General features: G+C 44.6%; 1 protein-coding gene across 4 annotated transcripts in view; it reads left to right on the forward strand.

Moving 5' to 3' along the window:
- The first annotated feature begins 1,270 nt into the window (after nt 1–1,270).
- Nucleotides 1,271–26,336, forward strand: part of CYLD (CYLD lysine 63 deubiquitinase) — a 31,818-nt gene continuing 6,752 nt past the window's right edge. The window contains exons 1-12 of one of the 4 annotated variants that reach the window (XM_066242895.1): nt 1,271–1,339; nt 1,926–2,005; nt 7,666–8,317; nt 9,469–9,771; nt 11,921–12,026; nt 15,819–15,917; nt 17,554–17,670; nt 19,561–19,940; nt 20,822–20,987; nt 21,916–22,057; nt 23,629–23,751; nt 25,836–25,927. In XM_066242895.1, the coding sequence (XP_066098992.1) occupies nt 7,814–8,317; nt 9,469–9,771; nt 11,921–12,026; nt 15,819–15,917; nt 17,554–17,670; nt 19,561–19,940; nt 20,822–20,987; nt 21,916–22,057; nt 23,629–23,751; nt 25,836–25,927 (2,032 nt within the window). In that variant the 5' untranslated portion in view covers nt 1,271–1,339; nt 1,926–2,005; nt 7,666–7,813. Of the gene's footprint in view, nt 1,431–1,925; nt 2,006–7,665; nt 8,318–9,468; nt 9,772–11,920; nt 12,027–15,818; nt 15,918–17,553; nt 17,671–19,560; nt 19,941–20,821; nt 20,988–21,915; nt 22,058–23,628; nt 23,752–25,835; nt 25,928–26,336 lie in introns of all 4 variants that reach the window. The other 3 variants (XM_066242894.1, XM_066242898.1, XM_066242897.1) reach the window with 3 other exon arrangements.

A 26,336-nucleotide genomic window follows, 5' to 3' on the forward strand; every position in this document is an offset into this window, starting at 1 on the left:
GTGTGGTCATGAAGCTTGGGAAACAGGATTAGGATGGCAGGGAGGGGCAAGCGTGGATTGAGGCTTAGGTTTAAAAAAAAAAAAAAAAAGGCATTTCATTCTAGGTGCTTATGGCAAGGGACGTGGGTGGCCTGTTTACCTGCACTGTTAGAAATCATTCATGTGACTTCTTTTATGTCCTCACTGGTTTAAATCCTCCAGATCTTCAGAGATATCACTTTAGATTAAACACACACACACACACACACACACACACACACACACACAAACATTCCTTCTCCACTATTAATCACCTTCTCATATAATTGGTACTTAAAATGTCAAAGGAGAAGGAATTAATTAACAGGAGTATCCAGTGCAGCAAAGCATGCTGCAAAGCTCTGGGACTGATTATAAAAAGCACTTCCTTAAATATTTTGAGCACTTTTGGGAATCACAAACCTCCCTTCTAATTGAAAGAGCCTTAACTACACCCCAAGTCCTGGCTGGTGGCCAGGGGTTCGGAGCTGAGTGAGGCAGCGTGTGGAAACCTCTGCACCACCCTAGGAAACCCTGCCTCCGACCTGGGATAGGTGGTCACAGAGGTTCAGAAGCAGCAGGGGTCTCAGGCTGAATTTGAGGTAGAGGAAGCGATCTGACACGACTGAGCGTCTGCTGTGATTCAGCAGCTTCGAATACGGTATTTCACAACAACTCCTGCAAGACAGGCGACGCGATTATCTCCACTTGACAGATGAAGACGTCGAGGCTGAGCGTGGTTGTGAGTTCCTGATGCCACGCGAGCCTTCTTATGGAAAGCACAAAGGATTCGCCCTTAGGTTTGATTCTAAAGCTTTGCTTTTTTCCCGGAATTCTGAAATCCTATTCTAGTTCTCCTGCGGACTGCTCGCCACCGCAGCCCCAAACTCAGTCTGCGGGAGTTTTGACAGCTAAGCCTACAGCCAGAACCCAGGCATGGAGGTGGAGCGAGCGAAGCATGCTGCCCCGCCCCAGCTCTGGTGTCAGCCAATGGTAACGCGGCACACACCGTCTTCTGCCCAATCAGCAGAGCTTCCCGCCTGCTCCTCCCCGCCTCTTCGCTTTCTTTTTGGCTCCACCGAGCTTGACGGAACGGAAAGTCCCTTCAGTCCGCTCCGGGCCGACAGCCATTGGAGGACGGTCTGTCATTGAGCGACCCAATCAGAGCGTGCGTAAGGACGCAGTTCTGGCGCTGATTGGTTCTTTTGACGGCTGCCCCTTTGCCCCCGCTTTCTCCCTCCCCCTCGAGTGGCTCGGAGGCGGGGCAGGTGGGGGCGGGCCCAGGTAGCAGGTTCGGCTGCGCGGGGGCCGCGCGTCGGAGGTAAATACTGGGGCTGTGGGTGTAGGGAGCCGGGCGGGTCGGGGTCGCAGGCTCACCTGGCCGGGGAAGGGACGACGCCCCGCCACCCACGGTGAGTGAGCGAGCAGGAGGGCGAGCCGGCGGGCTGTGGGCGGCCGGGTCCACTCGGGAGCCCCTCCGCGGCCTCGGGGCTCCTCTAGCCGCCGCCGGGACCGTCGGGCCCTCGGCGCCGGCCCGTTAGTTGCCCGGTCCCGAGCCCGCCAGGCCGGCGGGGAGCTGAGCCCGCTGACGTCAGCCCGGGGCTTCCCCCACCCCCCGCGCCTTCCCGAGGGGGGTTCCGGGTGGGGGGGGGAGCCGGGTGGCCGCCGCCGGGTCCTCGGGAGCAGACGCGACGTGGGTGGGAGCAGCGCACGAAACCCTCTCCCCCTTCGGCCCGGTCTCTGCACCGGGGGGACACCGAGGCACGGGCCGCCGGGGCTGCTGCCGCGCACCCTGTGCGGCGGGGCGTGGGCTCCGTCGGCGGGTGCTGGGGTGTTTGCGGCTGCCGTCCAGGAAGAGCAGTCGCGGTTCAGGCCTCGTTCACGGCGTGTTCTGCTTTTCCTTTCAGTTTCCCCCTTTCCAGGGTGAGGATGGTTTTTACGCAACCCGCAGTTCTTTAGTGGAAAGGTGCTCTCTGTTGAAACCCAGGTACACTTTTATTTATTTATGTTTCCTCCTGCCTTGTGCTTTGCTTTTTATAATCGTGCTTAAACGATCTGCTTAGGTCGGTTCTCGGCTGGGTCAGCTGCCCGATTATTCACGTCCTTGGCATCTTTTCTGTTCCGCCCCGTGGCATTTGCATGGTTTACAGAGGTTGTCATCTTGCAGCCACCAAGCCTTTCGGTCTCTCAGTCCCCCCTGCCCCTGCCCCCCCCCCCTGCTCCCGGGGCTCCCTGCAAAGTTGTGCCCTTCGCTGGGGAGCTTTCCCTACCTTGCTTTTGGATTCAGTGCAATCAGGGGATCTTATTGACTGTCCCCTTTGCAGCCATCGGCCTCAGGAGAAAAACCCAGGCCCGGAGAGAGAGGGTGCTCATTCAAGTTTTGGTTGTCTGCACACCCCCTCATGTCCCAAGCAGAATGAATGGCCCTGAGAAGGCAGCTGCCAGTTCCGCCCTCTGGGTGGTGGGCGGATTTGAACTAGAACAGTATCAGGAGAAGATGATTTGCTGGAAGTTGGTGAGGAAGTTCATACACTGTGACGTTGCTAACACCCAGAACATTCTCTGATGTTCGGCTTCAGATTTTTTACAGTATTCTTGAGAAGAAGCCTTCCCTTGGGTGGTGACTTTTGGAAAGAGGTGCTAGGACCAGGGCACTTGTTATTGAAAACGTCAAACGTTCAGCCGCAGGGATTGCTTGTGGTCTGCTATGCCACAGTTGTGACTTTGTTTGATTTGAGAAAGTCTTTAATAGAAGATGAGAGAAAGGAGTAATTATCCTCTTCATCAAACTGTGAATATTTTGTTCCTGAGTGGCATGCTGTGATTTTAAATTTGTCGAGGTCTTCTCAGTGGTCACACAGAATTTGTAGGCACCACAGATGTGGTGGCGAGAATCTAGGAAGCCCGTTTCAGATGAACCCCAAACAAGTTGCTTTCGTAATTGTGGAATATTTATTTCCTTTTTTTAAATATGTAACAGCGAAGAGGTATAAAAAATTGTGACTTCATTATGAGTTAAAATTATTATTTTCCAGAGAATTAGGTAAAAATCATTAAAATACTTCAACTCCTAGTCTTTTCCTTTTATCCTGGAAGAAGCATTTAATACCTAAACAGTTAAAATGAGGAAATGGAATTTTGGTTTTCACTGTTGTCATATCAGTTAGCCAAGTTGTTCATTCTTTGATGTCACATGTCCTGAATGCTTACCATGTTGTCAGGCACGGGTTTGGGGATCAGAAATACACAGATGAAGGACCTGGGGAATTCACAGCCTGGAAGTGTGGCCACAGTCACTCTAGTGACACAGCAGAAGTCCTTGTTTTCTGCCATAATTATGCAGATGTGGGAGCCAGGCTTGATTTTTAATTTTTAACCTTCGAAATCCCACTTGTTTTAGGGACTGAATACACTTGCCTGCTTGGGTCACAGTTAAACCATGAGGAAAATTAAAGCTGTCTCTTTTCTCCTCATTGAATCTCTATTTCTGTTCTTTAGCTGTTTAGTAATATAACAACGTGTTCTTTTAATGATAGTCTTACAATGGTACTTATTCTATAGCTATCAAGAAAGAAGTGCTTGGAAAAGTCCCATTGTCTCCTTTCTTTGGTATTCATACTGCCCTTTTTTTTTGCCATTTATATTAGGGGCAATATTTTAATATTGCAATTTTTATTCTGATTTTAGAGAGCCTCCTGTGGTTTTTAGAACCAGTTTGGATATCTGAGGAGATGCAAACTGTTCTTGAATTAGATCTTTGTTTTCTTTAGTGAAGTTCTTTGAACAAATGTAACCTGATAACTGGAGAATCAAAGTGACACTGTATCTTCTGGATAAGTTAACCATTGTCAATGTTATGTAGCTAATGCTGTTCAGTTGTACTATGTATTATATTTTAGAACAGGGTAGTTCTGACCTTTACTATTTTTGCATAAATCTTCTTGATCACCTTTTTATTATATGATAGGAAACTGATAAATATCTGTGTCTGCCAACCCTTATCTTAGTTTAATGACTTTGTTTTAGTACAATTAAATTCCCCTTTACTCAGAATTCAGACCGTCAATAAGCTCAGATGACCAGATATATTTTCACATCTTTTTGACCCTGGACTGTTTCTCGTCTCCAATGTTTCAAAAGAAAGACCTTTGGTTCAATATGGTTTTAGAGTTAAATACATTTTGTATTCCAATATTTTGGTTAACTTCATTTAGTACTTAGAGTAATTATCAGGATATTTATAATCACTCAATTTTCCAACCTGAAATTAAATACGATGGTATTTAGATGAATCATTTGTGGTATGTTAATACTCAAAGTGAAATGTACTATTAGAAGCAATTTAAAACAATTTGACCTGAAAGGTCATAAGAGAACACAAATGAAGGCAGTCATCATATCTGACAAAGTCTGTATTTTCAGTGTCTAACGCTGTACTGAGTGCATAAAAATGCTGACAAACCAACAAAGCTTGGGTGATGAAGAACTCATTGATAATGTGATTTATATCTTTCCCACATTATCTGGAGTCCATATTTAACTGCCTGGGTTTTTTAAGACTTATTTAACTGTTCTACACATCCCAGTGAAAGAAGCATATTGGCTTTGTATTCTTTCTAAAGAGACACATATTCTTTTTATTAACATATTTCTGCTGTAATGTCATTCTGTTGAGATGTTAAAGATCGTTAAGTTTACCATCTTGTATAACTCTAGACCAGAGCTATAAAGTTTCCATTCAGCTTTCTCTAATTATCAGTTGCCATGAAGAGAATAAATTTTTAATATAATTCCTCCCCTATTCTTTCTTAATGTATTCTTTCTAAAAGAAGGAAGACCGCATCCCTTTTATTTTTGGATAATGCTTTTTAAATATTTTATAACTTTGGCTTTGGCTATTCTCATTTTCTAATGTGACTCCTCCTGTTATTGAGTCTCAGCTTCCTCCCACTGGTGCTAATGCATGTTAGGGAAAAGTCTCTGCTCCTTGTGGGGTTCCCTGCAAAGTATGGCTCTTGATAACTATTGTTAAATCGCCCTCAACCTTCATATAAACTGGAGCAGTTATAGCCAATTTTACCATGGACTGGCTCTTAAATGATTTGCAGAAAACACTTTTGTAATCAAATTCATTTCAATTGTAGTGTCCTCATGCATTAATTCATAAAGTAATTTAGTTTTGGCTTGGTGAGTAGTTCATTAGCCCTGATGGTTTTATTTTAAACTGGGACATAAATTGGTTAGCTAGAGAACCAACAGAGTAGGCGTTGTTGGCATATAGTAATTATTAAGACTCAAGGATGTCCTTAATTTTACTATCGGAAGATATAAACAGTAAATTCAAATTACATATGGAAATGGAAAAATAAGTTCTTTTCAAAATAGAATTTCTGGACTTAAAAACAATATTTTTGGGCCCAAATATTTCAATAACAATTTAAAGAGAACAAAACAACCTCTTACTTTTTAAGAAGTTGCCTTTTGACCATGTCAACCTGCTGGGAGCCACCAAATGTCCATGCATTGTTACTGCATGTGTCTATGCAGTGAAGCCTCTGCCCTTTCCCCCTGGAAGACCTGTTCCGAAGTGGTGTGCTCTGTTTTTGTAATCGTTTGGTTTGCTCTGTTAAGCACACAAACGTTTTGTCACCCGGCTTCTTAGAAATGACTAGATGCAGTAAGTCAGAAAGCAGCTAGGCCATAAGAGGAGTCCAGGGCACCTGCAGGAAACCACAGAAAATGGCCGATGCCAGGGGGAAACCGTGGTCTGTCCATCTGCGGGCGGCGCGCCCCGGAGTGCAGGCGCACCTTCTAAGCCTTTCAGCAGAGTACCAAACACCTTGGCCTTCTTGAGAGTCACAGATGACCATTTATGTTCATGCTGATAATTCGATGATCGAGAAAAAATAATGCTATATCCTTGCTGAAAAGTTGTACAGGAATTTTAGTCAGAAATAAAAAGCACTTCATTTTGGGTGATTGTTTGGGTCACTCTCATAGGGGTTTTGTTTATGCAGTGCCAAGATCAGGGTGCCCACAGGTGGCTTATGTAAGTTGCAAATATAAATTGATCCTGTTCCTGCTCAAGTATACAGTGCCCTCCAGTGGAATCAAGGCAAACACACGATATAAAAGAAAAAGAGGGAGAGAGGCACTGTATGTGCGCTAGCTCTGCCCTTGCCCGCACGCAAACACACGATATAAAAGAAAAAGAGGGAGAGAGGCACTGTATGCACGCTAGCTCTGCCCCTACCCGCACGCGTGTTGCTGCACAGCTCAGTAGTGTTGGCTTGGCGTTAATGGTGCAGACTGTGCACTCGGTCCTGTAATCTCTGTGTCTCATTCTGGCTGGTAGAGGGACTTACACATAGTACCTCATTATCCTACGGCGCGTACTAAAAGAAATGTTATTCTGTATATAGATGAGTTCATCATTGATTAAACTTGAAATTTGGTTCTTCAGTCTTAGAAGCATGTACTTTTTTCATCCCAAGAACAAAACAGGTGAATATGACAGTGCTATCAACTGTCACTGTTACCTAGAATAATGGAAACGGATACCTCTCAGAGAGGGATGGGGTAAAGACTGTACCTGTATTCAGAAACCGAAGAGCCGGCCACACTCATGTGACAGAGAATAGATAGGAACTATTGTTTTCAGTAAGATAATAGTTAAAATAATAAATTAAAGTCTTAGTTTGAATTAATGAAATTATATAGTGTATAAAGTCTTAGTTTGAATTAATGAAATTATATAGTGTAATCATCAATTAAAGTAGGGTGGAGTAGGCCATTTTAATCATCAAAGATTAATATTCTTGAAAAATTTTAAATGAACGTTTGAAACTGAATCTCTTTTGTGTATTCCTTTCTAGTATACATAGTTAAAATTGGGATAGAAAACGTTGTATATTTGATGCTATGTGACTTTATTTCATTGTTATGTAGTCCAAGTTTTGATGGTTACAAAATTGACTTTTTTCAGATATATTTAATATAATCATATTTACCAGATCTGATATTTGCGAATGTGAGAAATTAAATGATAGCTGTGATTAATGTGATTAACATTTGCCTAAGGACAAAATGTACAAGATTTAGAAAATGAAAGAGGTAAAATGTTTCATTATCAAAATATGGCACTTAGATAAATGAATTGTGGTTCAGAATGCGATTTTATGGTATTTTATTGATAAAAGATGTTTAACATAGTTATGATGGATAACTTTTTACCTAAACTAGGCATACATACAAAAATAATAACCTTTTTTATTTATGAAGTTTTTGTCCAAATATAGAAGCTCATCCATTTGTTACACAGGATCTAGTAAAAATACTACTTTTTAAATTTTAAAAATGTCGGAATATGTATATAAGGTTATCTTTTATTTAGAACTTGATTTTACAAACTTTAGTGTCTTGAAAACCAACATTGTTATATTGTCTTCGACGATACTATATAATCGGCTCTCCTTAATTAAATATGTAAAATTACAGTAAATACAAGTAATCTATGTTTTTTAACCCTTTTAGCTATTTTTTGGAAGTATTCTATTTGTGTGTTTTTACTAGTCAAATGGGACTTTAGAGTCTTTAACTTAATTTCAGCTCATGAGGATGAAGAGTTTCTTTTTGCTTTTCCTCCAGGCATTTTGATTTCCGGTCATTTTACAGCATGGACACCAAGTCACTAAAAACATGCTTGGGGACTGCCCGTGAATTTATCTTTTGCAGTTTAACCACACATGTCATAGTTCCCCCTTTTTTGAGTTAATATTTCGGAGTTAATATCACAATGAGTTCAGGTTTATGGAGCCAAGAAAAAGTTACCTCACCCTACTGGGAAGAGCGGATTTTCTATTTGCTTCTCCAAGAATGCAGTGTTCCCGACAAACAGACTCAGAAGCTCCTTAAAGTCCCGAAGGGGAGTATAGGGCAGTATATCCAGGACCGGTCTGTGGGGCTCTCGCGGATCCCTTCGGTCAAAGGCAAGAAGAGTCAGATTGGACTAAAAATTCTAGAGCAGCCCCATGCGGTCCTCATTGTGGATGAAAAAGATGTGGTAGAGATCAATGAAAAGTTTACAGAGTTACTTTTGGCGATTACCAATTGCGAAGAGAGGTTCAGCCTGTTTAAAAACAGAAACAGACTAAGTAAAGGCCTCCAAATAGATGTGGGCTGCCCGGTCAAGGTCCAGCTGCGGTCTGGGGAGGAGAAGTTTCCTGGAGTCGTGCGCTTCAGAGGACCCCTGTTAGCAGAGAGGACAGTGTCGGGAATATTCTTTGGAGTAGAGTTGCTGGTAAGTTTGAGAAAGCACTTAGTGGTGTGTGTGTGTGTGTGTGTTTGTGTGCATTTGTGCGTTCCATTTGCATGCGTGTATTTGCTCCCCTTTGGATACCAAATGTTTTCCCAGAAATTTATTATTACTTTGTAATGATAAATCGAGATGATGCAGTGAGTGGTGCACTCAGTGCTTTAAAAGTGACCTTCCACAGGAGGAGATACAGACAGATCACGTAATTATTGCAGACTTTCTTGTCTTAGCAATTCTAACGCTGTTGATGTTACCGAGGAGCTCTACCGCGGCCTGCGCACTCACCAATCACATCACAGACTGTTCGTTTCTTGTGGGACCATCACTGGTGGCTTTCTCAGTTTTTCTTACTGTGTGCTGAGTCATCTTGGAATTTAGTGAAAAGAGAACCAAGAACTCATGATAAGTTTTCTTTTTTTTTTTTCTTTTTTCTTTTTCTGTGGCAGAGACAGAGACAGAGAGAGGGACAGCTAGGGACAGACAGACAGGAGGAGAGAGTGAGAAACATCAATTCCTCATTGCGGCTCCTCAGTTGCTCATTGATTGACGATAGGTTTTCAGTATTAATTCTCGAAAACTTAAATGTCAGTTACATTTTGACATTCTTGCAAACAGAATTTCAGGCCTTGTTTGCTCCTTGATTTATAATTCTCTAGGGCAGGGACACGAAGCAATGGGAGCTTCGAGTCCCAGCCATGCCGGTGACTAGCTGGGTCCCCAGGTCACTACCTCAGCCCTCTCTAGCCCCGGCGTCCCCGCCTGCCACGTGGTGACACCTGTGCACAGCTTGCAGGGCTTCTGTGACATATCCGTTCAGGATTTAGTGTGCTGGCTGGCACACAGTACGTGCTCAATAAAGGGAGCTCGCGTTAGTGTTATTTTAAAGTCAGACTTTCTTTTTATGACAGAATTATCGTTAAAATGACAATATTGAATCCAGTGCAGCTCTCTCACAGTAGAATGACGATTTGAAATTGTCAAGCAAAATTGTATTTCAGCATCAGACACGTGAGAATTTTGTCAGTGATTTCCCTGTCGCCCCCAGAGTGGCTATGTGTTTCTTATGGGTGGTCGTCTTTATCTGTCTGTCTATCTACCAATCTCTTTTTCCCCATTTTTTAAAAAAAACAAACTAGGAAGAAGGTCGTGGCCAAGGTTTCACTGATGGGATATACCAAGGGAAGCAGCTTTTTCAGTGTGATGAAGACTGTGGCGTGTTTGTTGCACTGGACAAGCTAGAACTCCTGGAAGATGATGACAATGGGCTGGAGAGTGACTACGCAGGCCCAGGGGACGCAGGGCAGGCTGAGCTCCCCCCTCTGGAGATAAACTCCCGAGTTTCGCTGAAGCTCGGAGAAACGATAGAGTCGGGAACAGTTATATTCTGTGACGTGCTACCGGGAAAAGAAAGCTTAGGCTATTTTGTTGGTGTGGACATGGTAAGAAACTTCTGGATATTATCTTTGTGACTCTGTCTCTTAGTTCCGTGACCAATATGGGTGCTAATTATACACTTGGGATATTTCAGATGGACTAATTTGGAGTAATTTAAAGGTCATATTCTGTTTATCTTTAGCAAAGGAACATGGATATAGGACAGGAGTCTAGATAGAGAATTACATTTACACTTTTTTTTCCCCCCAGTTTGAATAAACTGGAATAATGTTTTCTGTTTTTAAATTTGCTGTATCATGGCTGACCAACAAAGAAAACACCAAAATATATTACATAATACCTTATTTTTCTTCATTTTGAAATTTTTTTATTTCTTGTAATCTGTGTTTTTCTTTTTATAATATTTTGCAAAATTGAATTGGCTGGTCTGGTTTTAATGAGTAGTGTGAAAATCACACGGAAAATGCCTACACAGAGGAAAAGCACATTGCTTTAGAGGAAAAGGCAGTTAGTATATTTTCTTAGGATGTAACTCACTCAAAAATATTTTTAGTGTACTAAAATATACATGACATAAAGCTTACCCCTTCCCCGTTTTCATGTGCACAGTTCAGTGGCAGTAAGGACGTTCCCATTGTTGCGTTCCCATCACCCCCATCCCCCTCCGGGACTTTCTCAGCCCACATGGCCACTCTGTCCCCTCCACAGCAACCCCCCCCCCCACGCCCTCAGCCAGTGCTCTGTGGGTGGCCCCTGTTCTAGTTCCTGTCCCTGGGGCTTCGCTGATCCTGGCTACCTCACAGGAGTGGAGTCATACAGTATTTGTTTTTCTCTTTGTTTCATTCATATTTAATGTTCCCTGACATCATATTTGTTAATAATGGGTACTTCCCAGTCTGGCGATCGAATGAGACCCACGTGATTAAGAGGAGACAAGATTGAGGACATTTTTTATCATAGATTGAAAACATGGACGAAAATTTGTTAGGTATAAAGAAAGAAATTCACATGTGATTTTTAAACACTAGAGTGAGTTAGCAGAGGATGAGTTAGGAGAAATAGGCTCTTGTACTCTTGATGTCTGTAGTGGTTATTTCTGACTATTCAGGTATGCATTTTGGTAGTGTTCGAATGTTCAAGCATAAATTTCTCGTATCCTGTGCTTGGAAATTCTGTTTGATACAGTTTAGTTAGACAAACATTGCCATGTTCTTTAGACAAAGGTTTACTAGATATTTACCAAGTGAAAAGTTAGAGCCAGAGTTAAACCTGTGGGTCCCGCAAAAGAGCTAACCCTTCAAACCACTATTCTTTTTTATTTTTTTATTCAGTGAGAGGAAGGGAGGCAGAGAGACAGACCCCCCCAGGAACCCCAACCGGGATCCACCTGGCAAGCCCACTAGGGGGCATTGCTCCATTGCTCAGCAACCAAGCTCTTCTTAGCACCTGAGGTGGAGGCCATGGAGCCATCCCCAGCGCCTGGGGCCAACTTGCTCCAATCTAGCCATGTCTGCAGGAGGAGAAGAGAGAGAGAGAAAGAGAAGCGAGAAGGAGAGGGGTGGAGAAGCAGATGGGCGCTTCTGTTGTGTGCCCTGACTGGGAATCGAACCTGGGACACCCACATGCTGGGCTGATACTCTACCACTGAGTCATCTTTTGGGCCGGGGCCCAAATCATTATTCTTATAATATTCAGTGTTAATTTAGAGGGGAGATGGTAGACTGGGTGGAGGTAAGGTGGAGAAAGAGGGCCGCTGGTCATTGGGGTCATTCTCCCTTGGCTTCAGGGCCTTTGGCCTCAAGCGTGGCAGAAGCCAGTGAGGCTTTCCCCTCCTTAGGTGGTGGCCTGGGCCTTGCCTTGTCTCCTGGGCAGGCTGCCTGGAGGGTCCCCACCAGCTTCTCCCCTGCGTCTGTCTGTCCCCCAGTTGGCTGGTGCAGGCATTCATTCCAAACCCCTCTGGGGCATTCCCCGAAAGGAAGGTTCTAGCAAACAAAATATTCTTCATGTCCTTCTATTTCCAGTAGCATTTAGTGTGTTGTGCACATTGGTGCTCAAAGCATTTCTCTGACCCCAAAAAACAGTTAAATATTTCTAATGTATAATGTGTGGGAGGATTTTTTTATAGCAGGTGCAGACTCATACTGATATGTGATTATGAGGGTTTTAAAGTTGATTCTGTTACTTAATTTCTAGGACAATCCCATCGGCAACTGGGACGGCAGGTTTGACGGCGTGCAGCTGTGCAGCTTTGCGAGCGTTGAGAGCACAATCCTCTTGCACATCAATGACATCCTCCCAGGTGCGTGCTCTCTGCTCCACCTGTCAGGCAGAGCTAAGATGGGTTTGGTTACGAGGCTGCAGATGTAAGCCTCAAGATGCAGTTTTGGAACTTTTATAAAATTTGGAATTGTTACTCAAATAGACTCTCCTTTCTTACCCCAAGTGAAAACAATACTTAACAGATTTTTATTTCCAAAAGTATGTGAATACGGGATGGTATTTGTGTATTGTCATTCACTTTTTTGTCCCCTGTCCATTCTAAGTGGGGGGAAAAAGCCCTTTCTGATCATTGGAGGAGTCGGAGATGTAAAGAGCTGTGTACCTGGTTCAGTGACAGCCTGCGTTGAACTAGAAGCTTTCGGCAGAAGTCGGTCATTGATATAAACTGATGTACGGTGCGGGGGGTTCTGGCTGGGCCTGTGAGAGCCCTTTCGGTTTGAGACTGTGATTGATCGGGGTTCATGACTCTGTGGTCAGAAACCGATCACTCAACTTTACAGCTTAAAAAGAATCTTAAGCAATCTTTTATTTGACCTCAAATGAGTAGTACCTGATGGCTGCTGTCAACTAGCTGATCAGTCAGTCCCCCCTGGTAGCCACCCAGCAGCACCGTCCCCTGCCCGTGGTGGAATCCCAGATGAGCCAGGCAGTCGCGAGTGTGTTAGTCGCAGACGACAGAGGCGGTCGGAGATGGTGGTTCTCCCTGAGCTCTGTGCAGTGCAGAAAAAAGTGTCAGCCCGCGTGCAACAGCCACAGATGTAAGACCCCTGAATTAAATGTCTTCTCCTTTTTTACATTATTGACACACTTTCAAGATAGGTCTGAATGATCTCCATTTTAATGATAAAAACCGGGGCGTAGATCGGGCCAGATAGGACCACAGCTGCCTAGGATCAGGTCCAGACCTGGGGGGGCCTGAAACGCCTGTCACCCCAGTCCTGGCTGTATATAAGACCGGCGTAGAAAACATACCTCTCAGCCTCACTGTGTGTGGGAGAATATTGTTGCCATGGAGATATATTTTGTCTCTACTTCTATAAAAGCTAAATTGTACCAGAGCAAGGATGGTGGTGGAACAGAACGGGGTGTTTGCTTCCAGTGTTTTTCCACGATTGCTGACTTGGACGCGGAGCACTTTGGAGTTCCCACTGGTCATCCACGTCCCCAGTTCCTTCTTTCTTTTTGTAAAAGCGGAGGAACTAATATTAGTGATGTCTGAGGTTTCTAATTTATGATCAGACAAATCAAAATATTCTTTAATGTTATATAACAAATGCTGATGTTTAAAAGGCAGTTTTGTAAAAGGTCATTCATTCATTCAATTACTGCTAAGCCTTCGGTTTCTTTTAGGTGTTGAGGTTATAGGAGGAAACAGGCCGTAAAGATTCTTCCCCCATGGAAATAATATATAGGTAACACGTAGATCCAGCCAACAGGGCTGCAAGTCCCCAGAGGGAAGGGGGCTGGGCCAGGGGTGGGCAGGGGCTGGGATGGGAAGGAAAGGGACTTTGCTTGGGGACTGGGGAGCACGACCAAGGGGTTGAGGGTGTTGTGCTGAGTGGGACACTTGAAGTCGTGTCACCACGATAAATTAAAAATTAAAAAAAAGTGCAAAAAGGGTTGTTCCCCCCATGGCGCTTTCATTCCAGTGAGTGACAGCAGACAGTCAGTTAGTGAAACACCTGGTCAGTGAGATGGTGGCTGGTGGGAGGAAGGTAAGCCAGGCAGGTTGTGGGCGGCGGGGTTTTCTGTTTGTCTGTACAGGGCTGTCTGAGCCAAGTGCTCGCCACCAGGGACATCCTGCCGATTGGGAGGAAGGCCTGGGTGAGGAGGAACAGGCTCACGGGACTGGAGCAGGGGTGTGATAGGGTGGTGGTGGGGGCTGGAACCTGCAGGGCGCATTGACACTGAGGGAGGAGAGTGGGAGCAGGTTTTCAGCAGAGGACCACTGAGCCTCGCTTACACTCGACAGGGTCACTCTGGTGCGTGTGGGAGGGCAGACACAGGAAGGGGCCTGGCAGAGCGCGCGAGGTGATGGTGGCTGGCATTGGGCTGGCATGTGACACACTGGTTAGCTGAGTGTGTTTTGAAATGAATACAAGTCGAATCATCACGACTTGCATCATTTACTTAAAATTAATAGGGTATTAATAATTAATTCACCCTCACTGCTTCATAATAGATTTCATTGTGTGAATATCCCACTGCTTAATAACCCATTCTAATGTTAATGGGTGTTTGGGGTTTGGGTTATTTCCATATCCTCTTCAGTGCTTGGTACTCAGTAAAATTTTTGCCAGTCTGATCCCTGAGAAAGGGCAAGTCAAGGTGATTTTAATTGGTAGCTCCCTGACTACAAGTAGGGCCAAATAACTTTTCTTATGTTTACGGAACATTTGTGTCTTCTATCAAATGCCTGTTTGTATCTTTGACCATTTTTTTGTTGAGTTCTTTATTCACGCATGAGTTTTCTATGTTATCTTTCGGCAATTTATATGCTATAATTTGGGAACTTTGTCAGTGACTAAGAAGTTTACCCTCCACAGTAGCTCTCATATGTGATATTTGGAGGTATTTGAGTGGTAACATTGTAAGAGAATATCACTTGGTTAAAATACATGGTTATTTCATATAATTTTCAAATTAAAATAATATTTCACTTAATCATATTCTGAGACATTTAAGATACAAGCTTAACAATGCATTCTTCTCCCCTTTGACCATGGATAAAAGTTACTAAGCATCATTTATATATAATTTAGTATCATTTCCTTTTTCTAAAAAAATGGCCTTTTCCTTGTAATTTAAAATGTAAAAAATTCCTATTTTTTTTCTTTCTGTTCTCAAAAATCTACTGTGAGTGATACTACTTTCTGCTCACCCGCAGTTCACCAGGTATGGCTCCCAAGGGTCATATCGGGCCCCATGCAGGTGTCATAGAGCTTTTCGGAGGAAAAACTTCTCAGACTGACTTTTCTCCACTTGCTTGAACAGTATTTATGAATATCCTGTGAAAATCACTGGCCTTTAAGGTTTAGAGGTAATCTTTGTATCAACAAGTTGGCCAAATTTATTACATCTGAAATTCAAAAAGAAGGTTTGAATGTTTTCTTCAGAAATATTAGTGATATTTGTCTCTGCATCATGTATAATTTTGTGTCTTTCCTACTTATACATATATATTTGCATACACATTTGTATTATTGACATAAGTATATTTTAAAAAATTGATACATGTTTTTAAGCAGACTTTTTCCAAACTGTATTGCACGAGTTACAGTAATCTGAGATGCTACTAAGTAGACAGGTACAAAAATGTTATCAAATAAGTTATTCTGTTCCTCTTTGAGAGAGTCACAGCGCACAGAAGCATGAGAAGGCTCTGGTGTTATAAGGTAAAGAAGTCGGTTTATCTTTGTTTACCTCAGCATCTTCTAGAAACACTTGAGTGTGGAACCTCTCTCAACACACAGGGGTGTTCAGGGGATACTGATTTGGGAAATCCAGCAAAGAACCAAGTCTTGGTGGTGTTTTAACACATCAAATAAAATTGACTAAAGGTGATTAAATTTTCAAAAAGTTAAAGCATTTAGTTGAATTGTATTTAGGATATGTGGTCTTGTAAAATTCCATTTTGAAATACAGCATTGATTTTGATACTTCTGATGGCCTTTTAAGAATTTGCAAAACTGTTGTGAAACTACTGCTTTTTTTATTGAAAAGAAATGTTTGTTGTTGTCATTAATTGCTCGATTGTGTTTCTTTCATAAGAATTTGCTTTTATCTTTAAAGAGCGCCTTTACTGTTTCAGATAGCGTGACACAGGAAAGAAGGCCTCCCAAACTTGCCTTTATGCCAAGAGGTGTTGGGGACAAAGGTTCATCCAGTCATAGTAAACCAAAGGTTACAGGTATGGCTGAATAGAATACAGTTCTTTGTTATTAAAATGACAGCTAGTTTTCCATAGAATTGGAAAAAGGTTCAAGATATTATACCTTAAAAGTACATGTAGATTTTCTCCTTTCAGACAGTTTTAATAAGTTGCCCCCAATTTTTTGTAGATGCTGTTGATTAAACCAAGAGTTCCTAACCCTTTTTAGTCGGTGAAAAGTTTCTGGTGAGGACCTGTGTGTTTTGCTGGTCTGTATCAGCCAGTTTTTAAACACCCTGCTCATCACATTTTTATATTGTTTACAGTTGGACCTGTACAAACTACTCACATAGGGTGGGGCAAAAGGGGGTTTACAGTTGTTCGTATGGAAAATAATATAATAATTAACAAGTAATAATACAAGAATAAACTGTGTTTTGCGTACTCACAGCTGTAAACGTCCCTTTTCCCCACTCTGTACACGGATGATGTTATATAGCATAATGTATACTAGAGATCAGTTGTGTGGATTTCACTGCCAAAATGAGGCACAGGGTAAAATCCAAACTGCCGAGCAGAAATTCTTGTCTCTCTTCCAAAAACTTCCCCCAAATAGATGCGGAGTTCTTAGCTCGTCTCTGTCAGCTTCCGCGAATTTCAGAGATTCACAGGGTGGGAGTTGTGTAAGCTGAGCAGCTGATGTAAAAAGCTGTAAGAATTTTCGTCCCCTCAGGTCTAGGATAGGAGAATAGTTTTTCCTCAGTCATCTAGTTAACAAAACTGTTTCAGCACGTTTAAAAGGAAATTGTACTTTAGAAATATTGTATGTAGCATTTAACTGTGGGAGACTTAGAATTAAATAGGCTAGGTGATCGTATTCTTTATGATAACCTGTAGATGTAGATAGAGTAGCTTACACATGCTACTCACTTAAATGTAAATAGCCTAAATGTTTTCTTAAGATGTGTGTTACTTATGTGGTAGCAGATATTAGTTATAGAGGTGAGGTTAGAGCTCTAAATGTAAAGGAAGAGCAGGTTTGTATGAGCTCTGCAGCCTGTCTTCCTGGCACTGAGCCGGGTGCTGCGTTGAAGTGTCTGTGACCCAGCAACACTGACTCTTTCTGTTGCGAACCTAAGAGATAAGGACTGATACTGCTTCTCTCTCTCAAGGAGACGAAGAAATGAAGCAAGGAATTTGATGATCAACAGTTCCAAAATGTTTAAACCTTCAGTTTTTAAAACTGAATTTGTTTATGGTACATAATATTTGAAGATCACCTTCTGAGAGCAACTCTTTTAAAATAATAGGTAAAATCTGTGAACCCACAGGTTCACCAGATGAAATTGGGAAAATGGTGATTTTGACATTTGGAAATAAGCTATAGTAGATGAAATGATTAAAAATTTTTTTATTATAAAAGCAGTTGTTTAAAAAATTATGGTTTTCTTTAAACTTACTCTTATGTTGAGTCTTGGTTGGAAATCTTTTTGACATAGACAAAATGATTATCCAAGTTTTAAAAGCTGAGACACTGATAAAATACAGTGTGTCTGTGTATGTCTACTGCTTGTGTAAGTAGTTGTTAATACCACATGCATATTAGTTTCTGTTACGGAGAAACTTTCATGCCATATTGACTTAATTTGTAAAATGAAGTTTTCTTGTTTCATAGGTTCTACCTCAGACCCTGGAAATAGAAACAGATCTGAATTATTCTACACCTTAAATGGGTCTTCTGTTGACTCACAACCACAGTCCAAATCAAAAAATACCTGGTACATTGACGAAGGTAACCTATTACTTTAGTGTTTTTTTACAATGATCCTCTTGTTAACTTGTCAGAGAAAAATGGCCTTTTCACTGATATATGTAGCTTTGGGAAATAGAACGAGTAGGCTATTCTTTATTAATATTGCTGAGCTGAAATATTATCTACAATTTGAACTGCACTGCTGAGATCAATAAAACATTTAGAAAATGTATTAGCAGCTTGTTTTCGTGGTCTGACTGATCTGTTGAGGGTAGAAGATGTCTAGAATGCATGAATCATTTAAAGACTTTTCTACCTGGGTCTTGATCTCTTTAAAACACTCCCTTGGAAAAGCTCTGCCTTCCCTTGGTTCTGGGACATCATGTTCTTCTGGTTTATTCTTCTCTTTCTGTGTCTGTTCAACACACACTTTTGGGCACTTACTGCATGCCAGGCATTCCTAGGCGTCCGTGGCAGCAGATGTGGGCGTGGCCGCGCGGTGCGGGTGCTGGATGCGTGCCGAGGGAGGGCCGTCCGCAGGGGCTGGGGCTGCTCCGAGGAACTGACACGAGAGCAGTGGGAGTGAGGTGGGAGGACAGAGGGGATGGCGTGCGCACAGGCCTCGTGGTGTTCACGAGGACCAGGAAGAGCCAGAGCAGCTGAACAGATAGAGGGGCAGGACATTGCAGGGAACGGCAGGCAGGGCCAGCGCATGTGAGCCTGGTAGCCCATTAAAAGGAAATGGATGCCTGACCAGGTGGTGGTGCAGTGGATAGAGCATCAGACTGGGATGTGGAGGACCCAGGTTCGAGACCCCGAGGTTGCCAGCTTCAGCGGGGCTCATCTGGTTTGAGCAAAGCTCACCAGCTTGGACCCAAGGTCTCTGGCTCGAGCAAGGGGTCACTCGCTCTGCTGAAGGCCCACGGTCAAGGCACATATGAGAAAGCAATCAATGAACAACTAAGGTTTAAAAACAAAAAACTGATGATTGATGCTTCTCATCTCTCTCCATTCCTGTCTGTCTGTCCCTGTCTATCCCTCTCTCTGACTCTCTCTCTGTCTCTGTAAAAAAATAAAATAAAATAAAAAATAAAGGAAATGGAAGCCACTGAGGGATTTCAGCCAGTGGCGTGACCGAGTTTCCCTTTGGAAAGGGTCACTCTCGCTGTAGGCGGACCGTGGGCTGGAGCAGGGAGTGTGTGAATGCAGGGACCCCAGTGAAGGCTGTCGGGCTCAGTGTGGGACGGCTGCACGGGGGCAGACCTGCTGTGGCAGGGATGGCAAGACAGGGATGGCTGTGGGGGTTTCGAGAGGGAACCGGCCAGACTCACGGCCAGACTGCGTGTGAGAGCTGGGGGGAGGGTCTCAGGGCTGCTCTGGGCCCCTGGCCGGTGTCCTTAGGCGGTTGTGGGTGGGTGGGGGATGGTTTGCTTTTGGATATGTCGAGTTGGAGGGGCGGTTTAGACTTCTTAGAGGTGACTTGTCGAGCAGGAGACGGAGATCTGGAGCTTTGGGAGAGCAGAGCTAGGGACATAAATGTGTAGGCTGCCTGCACATACATGGGGGTTGAGGTCCCACGACTGGTGTCACCCTGGGGGGGTGGCGGGCGTGGGTCCAGGCTGAGCCCTGAGGACCTTCATGTCTGGGGGGACTCATTGTAGTGTGGACAAAGACTGTACACGCCAGTCAGTAATGGGTTTTGTGTTCTTTGGGTTTGGACAGTGGGTGTCCTCTGTTGAGGTGGCAGGTGTGGAGTGCGGGCGGGGGGGCAGGGAGCCCTGTTTTGGGGACACTGAGTTTGTGGTGCTTGTGTCAGTCCTGCCAGCGGGGCCAGGCGGGCAGTCAGACTGGGAATGTATATTATTAGGGCTGTAAGGCATAGGCAACATTCTTGAATACATTTCTCTAATTAAGAATGACTCTTTACAGTTGCTGAGGATCCTGCAAAGTCGCTTACGGAGCTGTCTCCAGAGTTCGGACAAGCTTCACCACCCCTGCAGCCTCCTCCCATGAACTCGCTATCCAGCGAGAACAGATTCCACTCGTTGCCGTTCAGCCTGACAAAGACGCCCAACACCAACGGGAGCATTGGCCACAGCCCGCTCTCCCTGTCTGTCCAGTCTGTGATGGGGGAGCTGAGCAACGCGCCTGTCCAGGAGAGCCCCGCCCTGGCCGCGGCTCCCGGGAGCTCGCAGGGCCTGGAGGTGGGCTCCCTGGCCGAAGTCAAGGAGAACCCCCCTTTCTACGGGGTGATCCGCTGGATCGGGCAGCCGCCAGGACTCAATGAAGTCCTCGCTGGGCTGGAACTGGTAACTCCTTTGACCTACACGTTACACTTGTTTGCTGTCTGGGGTTTCGTTCAGACTCCTCCCCATCACACACTTTGTGGTGCAATGCTCTCTTTGTTAGAAGAGCCGTCAGTCGAGAGCAGTTTTATCACATATCTCCTGACTTCCTCTGCCACCCATCAAGCAGCTGATCACTTGTTCCTAAATGATAGTTGATCGGCTCTCAAGGAATGAAGAGAGAGTTTAGGTTACTGTGTGTGGGCTCATTATATTATATTAATATGGTCAGGAAAGCAAATCCGTTGTCAGATTTTCTTTGGCTTTCTCAGCCTCCCTCCCTCAGTCAGTTCTGATATTTATATCTTGGCTTTACGATTAATCACCAGTTTAAGAAATCTTTTAGGATCTTTGCTAGAGGGGGAGATTTTACCTTTGGAGATTAGGAAGAGTATATTGTTTTACATTTCATAGTCAGGAGAGGAGCATTTGAGTACACTTAGCTTTATTTAAATATGTCTCTAGTTTTATTTGTTCATCGGCATGCTAGTGGATACCATTTTGGGGGATTGGTAAAATGAATAGCTTCCTTTTTTCCCCTCCCCCAACACACACAGTTCTGATACTTTTAGAAAACGTGCAGGAAAGTCTGTTAACCAGGGCAGGTTCAGACGTGTGTTCTGGAGGGATCCCATTGGGGACCTCGTGTGGATAAAGGAGTGAACTTCCTGAATCATCAGCTGTGGCCTGAAGTTCTGATCAGTGAGCCCCCGTTTGCTGGTGGAGTTCTCAGTTCAGGTGTGAAGTGGGAATTCAGAGAGAGGGCAGAGTTCAAACGTGCCTTCGTTCTCCATGTGCCGTCCTTGCAAGCGGCAGAGTGATAGCGGTGTCCACCTCTTTCTCAGGAGGACGAGTGTGCAGGCTGCACGGACGGCACCTTCCGGGGCACCCGCTACTTCACCTGCGCCCTGAAGAAGGCGCTCTTTGTCAAGCTGAAGAGCTGCCGGCCGGACTCGAGGTTTGCGTCCCTGCAGCCGGTGTCCAATCAGATCGAACGCTGCAACTCCCTAGGTATGGGCGTGCCTTCTGCCTCCTTCCTGGTCTGCAGTGACTGTTCCCAGCTCAGCCTGCGTGTGCTGGGGGAGGGCAGGGTCCTTGTTCAAGTGTGTTTCTTGCCAGCGTTCTTCAGGCTTTTGAATTGGTCAAATTGTTCCTTGGTGTATAAGAAAGTTATGGTTCTCCCCCTCAAAAAAGAATCAGGAAAACGTGTTTTGAGACTTAAGAAGTGAAAAGGGGGATTTATTTTCCTCTTCCTGTTGATTACAGAGATTTAATTCTCAGCAGCCCCAGAGGTAGCCTCGTGGCCGTTTGGACACTGACTTCCCCCCGGGGGTTGTGCAGGACGTCAGTGAGCGGGGTTATTGGGCAGGACTTCTCCTCCTGATGTGCTAGGGCCATCAAGAAGCGTCTCTGTCTGAAGGTCAGAGTAGTTTTGAGAAGCCGTGATGGCCGGCATGGGACGGCATGGCCACGGCCGGTGGGCCACTGTCCTGGTGCTGTCCCTCCTGGGTGAAGGCGGCAGGTCATTTTGAGGGTGAAACAGGTGTAAATAGGAACACCGTCCTTTTGGGAATTTCATTACGGTTGAAACAGTACTTCAAAATTTTTGTTTTCATTTCCAACTGGAAAATGAAACATCTTCACACAAACAATAAAATATTTGGGAAACCGGTATTTTACTTGGCAGATACGTTTTTACATTAATTACTCAGAATTTCTGAAGTGTTTTCTAAATTATGGAGGAAGTGAGGTTGAAAAGGCACAGTAACATTTTTTCTAAGTCGAGCTGAAGAACGATGAACCAAAACCTACCCTTCACTCAGCTTTAAGTTGGGAAGTAAATTAGGCATAAAAATACAAAAAAATATTTTAAGCGAATGCCTGTTGTCATAGTTTAAAAGAAGTTACTTGTTTTCATTTTTATTTTTTTTTTCTTCAGCCTTTGGAGGCTACTTAAGTGAAGTTGTGGAAGAAAATACTCCACCAAGAATGGAAAAAGAAGGTTTGGAGATAATGATTGGGAAGAAGAAAGGTATCCAGGGTCATTACAACTCTTGTTACTTAGACTCTACCTTATTCTGGTAAGTTTAACATTAATACAGTGCCCTGGGGGCTGGGACGTGTGAGAGAGAGAGTGTGTGTGTGTGTGTGTGTAAGAGAGTGAGAGTGTGTGTGTGTGTAAGAGAGTGAGAGTGTGTGTGTGTAAGAGAGTGAGAGAGGGAGTGTGTGTGTGTATGTGTGTGTGTAAGAGAGAGTGTGTGTGTGTGTATGTGTGTGTGAGAGTGAGAGAGACTGTGTGTGTGTGTGTAAGAGAGTGAGACTGTGTGTGTGTGTGTAAGAGAGTGAGAGAGAGAGTGTGTGTGTGTGTATGAGAGTGAGACTGTGTGTGTGTGTGTGTAAGAGAGTGAGACTGTGTGTGTGTGTGTGTAAGAGAGTGAGAGAGAGAGTGTGTGTGTGTGTATGAGAGTGAGAGAGAGAGTGTGTGTGTGTGTATGTGTGTGTGTATGTGTGTGTGTTTAAGAGAGTGAGAGAGAGAGGCTGTGTGTTTGGGGGCCAGGAAAGAAAGGGAGGTTTGCATTCCATTTTCTATTCCTGGGAACTGTTGGTTGTCTCACGAACTTGTCCATAAAAGCAGCCTGAGGCGTGATGCAGTGGGTGACAGCTGAGAGCTGGGTGACAGTGGCCCAGGAGGAGCAGCCCTCTGCAGAGTGTGCCTGCCCAGAGTGAGCACAGCGTCCCTGGGCACACGTGACTCGCGGCAGGCCACTGGGCGGGGCGTGCGCCGGTGTCTGTTTTACAGGCAGAGGCGTTCATAGGATGCCCTGACTTGAAAGGATCATCTTCAGTGGAGGAGCAGTTGCCCTCGTTTGTGTGGTTCACTTCCCAGTGGTACCACGTGCGTGGCAGCAGTGTTCACACCGCAGAGTGAAGGGCCCCCGCAGTCACGCTCAGCGCCACTGCCCACGCTCCAGCCGGGCAGGGCGCGTCGGAAGTGAATGGGATATTGGAAATGTCAATGTGGGGCGAGGAGTAAGGATGGTGGGCCCTTGTGGGGGGCAGAGACTGTCTCTCACATGTGCTGACAAAAGCGAGCATCAATACAGTAGTTAGATTCTCTGATAAACATCTTGACTAGCCAAATGTTTTTTGTCTTTGATACCAGCAAGCTAATGCTGTCAGTCAAAAACAAGCGGTTTTGGCCTTTAGAGAATTCTGATATCTGCACAGGGGCGTGGGGAGAGACGGGCATGGTGTCTGGAGTGGGCTGTCCTCAGGAGTCCGCTTCTGAACTTGCTCCTCTGTTGTCCGTCTGTAGTTTGATCAGGACTGTAGGCCTTCTCCTGGCTTTTGCAAAGACGCTTCTCAGATGTGTCTATTTTTATCCTTCCACACTGTAAGTCAGTCTGTAGCCTGCCTTCTGGACACTGGTGCTCCTCTTAACCTGGACGGACCTCTGGACCCCGATGACGGAACCATGGGAACCGGACCGGGTGTCTGGGGGTCCAGTACTAATGAGAGACACTCATTTGTAATGTATTTGGTTCTCCAGACTTGGCGGTTCTTCTCTTCACATTCACTGGAGTACATGGTTCTCAAAACAAAGGAAAAATGTATTTGCAGCATGAGGAAAAAGAATCTTTTTATTTTGCAGCCTGTTTGCTTTTAGTTCTGTGCTGGACACTGTGTTGCTTAGACCCAAAGAAAAGAATGATGTGGAATATTACAGCGAGACGCAGGAGCTGCTCCGGACGGAGATCGTCAACCCTCTGCGGATGTAAGTGGGAGGCCCAGCGCAGTGCTGCCTCTAGCAGGGCCTGTTTGCTGATTCTTGGTCCAGTAACTCACTCCTGCCTGGCTTTTATTTAATAAGAAATGGGGGCAAAATGAGTTTTCTTGATTTTTTAAATTTTAAACTTTTGGTCCTTGTCCTGCCTTGACTTACTTAATTTCTCAGATCTGGCCAAGATATCGCGTGTGGCATTTGCCGTGAAGCGCCCGCACCATTTTGGTAGCGTGCCTCCCAGTTAGCACTTGCTGTGGGCTGAGGGACGGTGGCCGGGCTGAGTCCCAGGTTCCTGTCTCGGCTGAGGGACGGTGGCCGGGCCGAGTCCCGGGGCTCCTGCCTCTAAGGGCGTCTCCGGCACCCGACAGTCCTCCGCTCGCCGGCCCCCTCGCCGCAGTCAGGCTCCTCAGCCCTAATTCTGTCTGAGAGAAAAGGAGCAGGGACAGTGCTTTTGTGGAGTAGCTAGAATTCATTACTTTCGTATTAGAAACAGGTGAGCTGTGGTTATTAACACACTTCTTGGTTAAAGGAATAAATTTAGGCGCCGTTGTACCACCCTTAAAAAGGTGATGTTTTTGGTCATTTCCTGGCTTAAGAATGACAGATAGGTCTCTCTTTGGCCACAAGAGGACTTTGTAATGGTACAATACAAGCGGTGAGACAGCTCAGAAAGACTCTTGATAAGTGACTGTAGGAATAGGTGATACTGTCTCATTGTAAAATGTCAATTATGAAGAGTTAGAGCCATAGACCATAAAACCAATCTGTCCTTCAGGAATATGGAATACACACTATATAAAGTCCATATTAAAGTAAGTTTACATTTTGTGCCATATTTTTCTTACTTAACAATTAAAATTAAAAATAGCTTGAAATAAGACTTTGACTAAAAAATTTGAGAGTACTGAAATATAATGGGCATTCAGAGTGATTGACTGTGTGACAATTCAGTGACCAACCTTGCGTGACATCACTGGGAAGGGAGATTGTGAGCAAATTTCCTGCATAGAGCTTTTGTTTCCCTAAATTCTGTGATGGTGAAAGTATCTAGCTTTTACCTCTGAAGATAATGTCTTGATGTTTACATCAGTTTTTATATTATTTGTATGAATGAATATTTTTAAATGAACTACTTCCCCTCTTCCCCAAGTGATTGATACTAAAACAAGACAGATAAAACCCAGCACTCTAAGGCACGTTACCACCTCCTTCTTTCCCACCAAACACCGCAGTCCGTTACCAAACAGTCTTTGGGTTCTGTTGTCTGGCCAGTTAGGAGTCCTGGTTAACGGACTTCGTCACCCCGTCCCCCGAAGCCCTGCGAGACCTGGGCTCCTGTGTCTGCGACAGTCACCTCATGGCTGGCTGGTTGTATTTGGTGCCGAAACCTCTGCTTTCCCCATTTCAAGCTGCTCAAGGGCCGAGGCCCTGCTCTTTTCACGTACCTACTGCACGTTTGCATTCTCTGCGGCCAGAGGTTGACTGTGTAAGTGCTGGGCGCTCAGCATATGTTGGCTGCAGAGTAAGGAGTGAATGGAGGGTCAGGATAAAAAAATGGCTGTAAGATGAGCCAGTTAGTAAGCCCATGGTGGCCTCAGCGTCTCTTGTGAAGTCACTGTTAGAATAAAAATTCTGTCATGAGTGACAGTCAACGTATTGAACGTGTTCTGTATTCAAACGTGAGAGGAAGTGCTGTAATTTCGATGACTGTCTGGGTTGCAGATTCTAGATCTCCAGCTTCTCAGCACTGTCTTTTCCCTGCCCTGGCGCTGCTTCCTCCTCTAGTACCAAAAGGACTCAGAAGGCTGTTCTGTAAAGTTGGCTTCCGTTTCTTAAGCAAATAGCAAAAAAACCAGTCATCACAAATTAAAAATATTATTTCTTGTATTAGTATGTGATAGTTATTTTTAGGGTATAATAGTGTCTGGGATAATTCTGATTCTAGATTCTTAATTTTTAAACATCAAGAAGAAATCTACAATTGTATTTCTCAAAATGATTGTCTAGTTTATGAAATTATGTTACATTCATTTAATGTATATGCCAGTATTAATTCATATTTTTTACTAACATAGATATGGGTACGTGTGTGCAACAAAGATTATGAAACTGAGGAAAATACTTGAAAAAGTTGAGGCTGCGTCAGGATTTACCTCTGAGGAGAAAGGTGACTGTCCCCCCACCGACCCACACTGACCGTGACTTGAGTGCTAGGCTCCGTTATGGCTGAAATGTGTCCCTGCCTGCACGGTTGTGGGAGCTGATTTTCAGACAGCCACTTCTGTGGGGTGCACAGTTCTCTCCCCCTTTTAAGATGCTGTCTCTTTCCTGAAGGGGAGGGGTGGTATGGGCTGTGACCCCTTTCGGGAACCAGCTGGCTCAGCGTGTTCAGTGGATAACTCGGAGCGCTCCTTCCCAGCGGCGGGGGAAGGCACATGGGGCGGCCACAGGACCCGCTTCCTTTCCCGTACAGAGGGGTCGAGTCTGTGGTCAGAGGCAGTGTTTGACTCCTCATTGCTAGCGGATGTTCAGGTCCAGCTCCTGACCTTGACCGTGTGAACAGCGCACTGTAACTA

The sequence above is a fragment of the Saccopteryx bilineata genome, chromosome 9, assembly GCF_036850765.1.
Source record: "Saccopteryx bilineata isolate mSacBil1 chromosome 9, mSacBil1_pri_phased_curated, whole genome shotgun sequence".
Classification (NCBI taxonomy): domain Eukaryota; kingdom Metazoa; phylum Chordata; class Mammalia; order Chiroptera; family Emballonuridae; genus Saccopteryx; species Saccopteryx bilineata.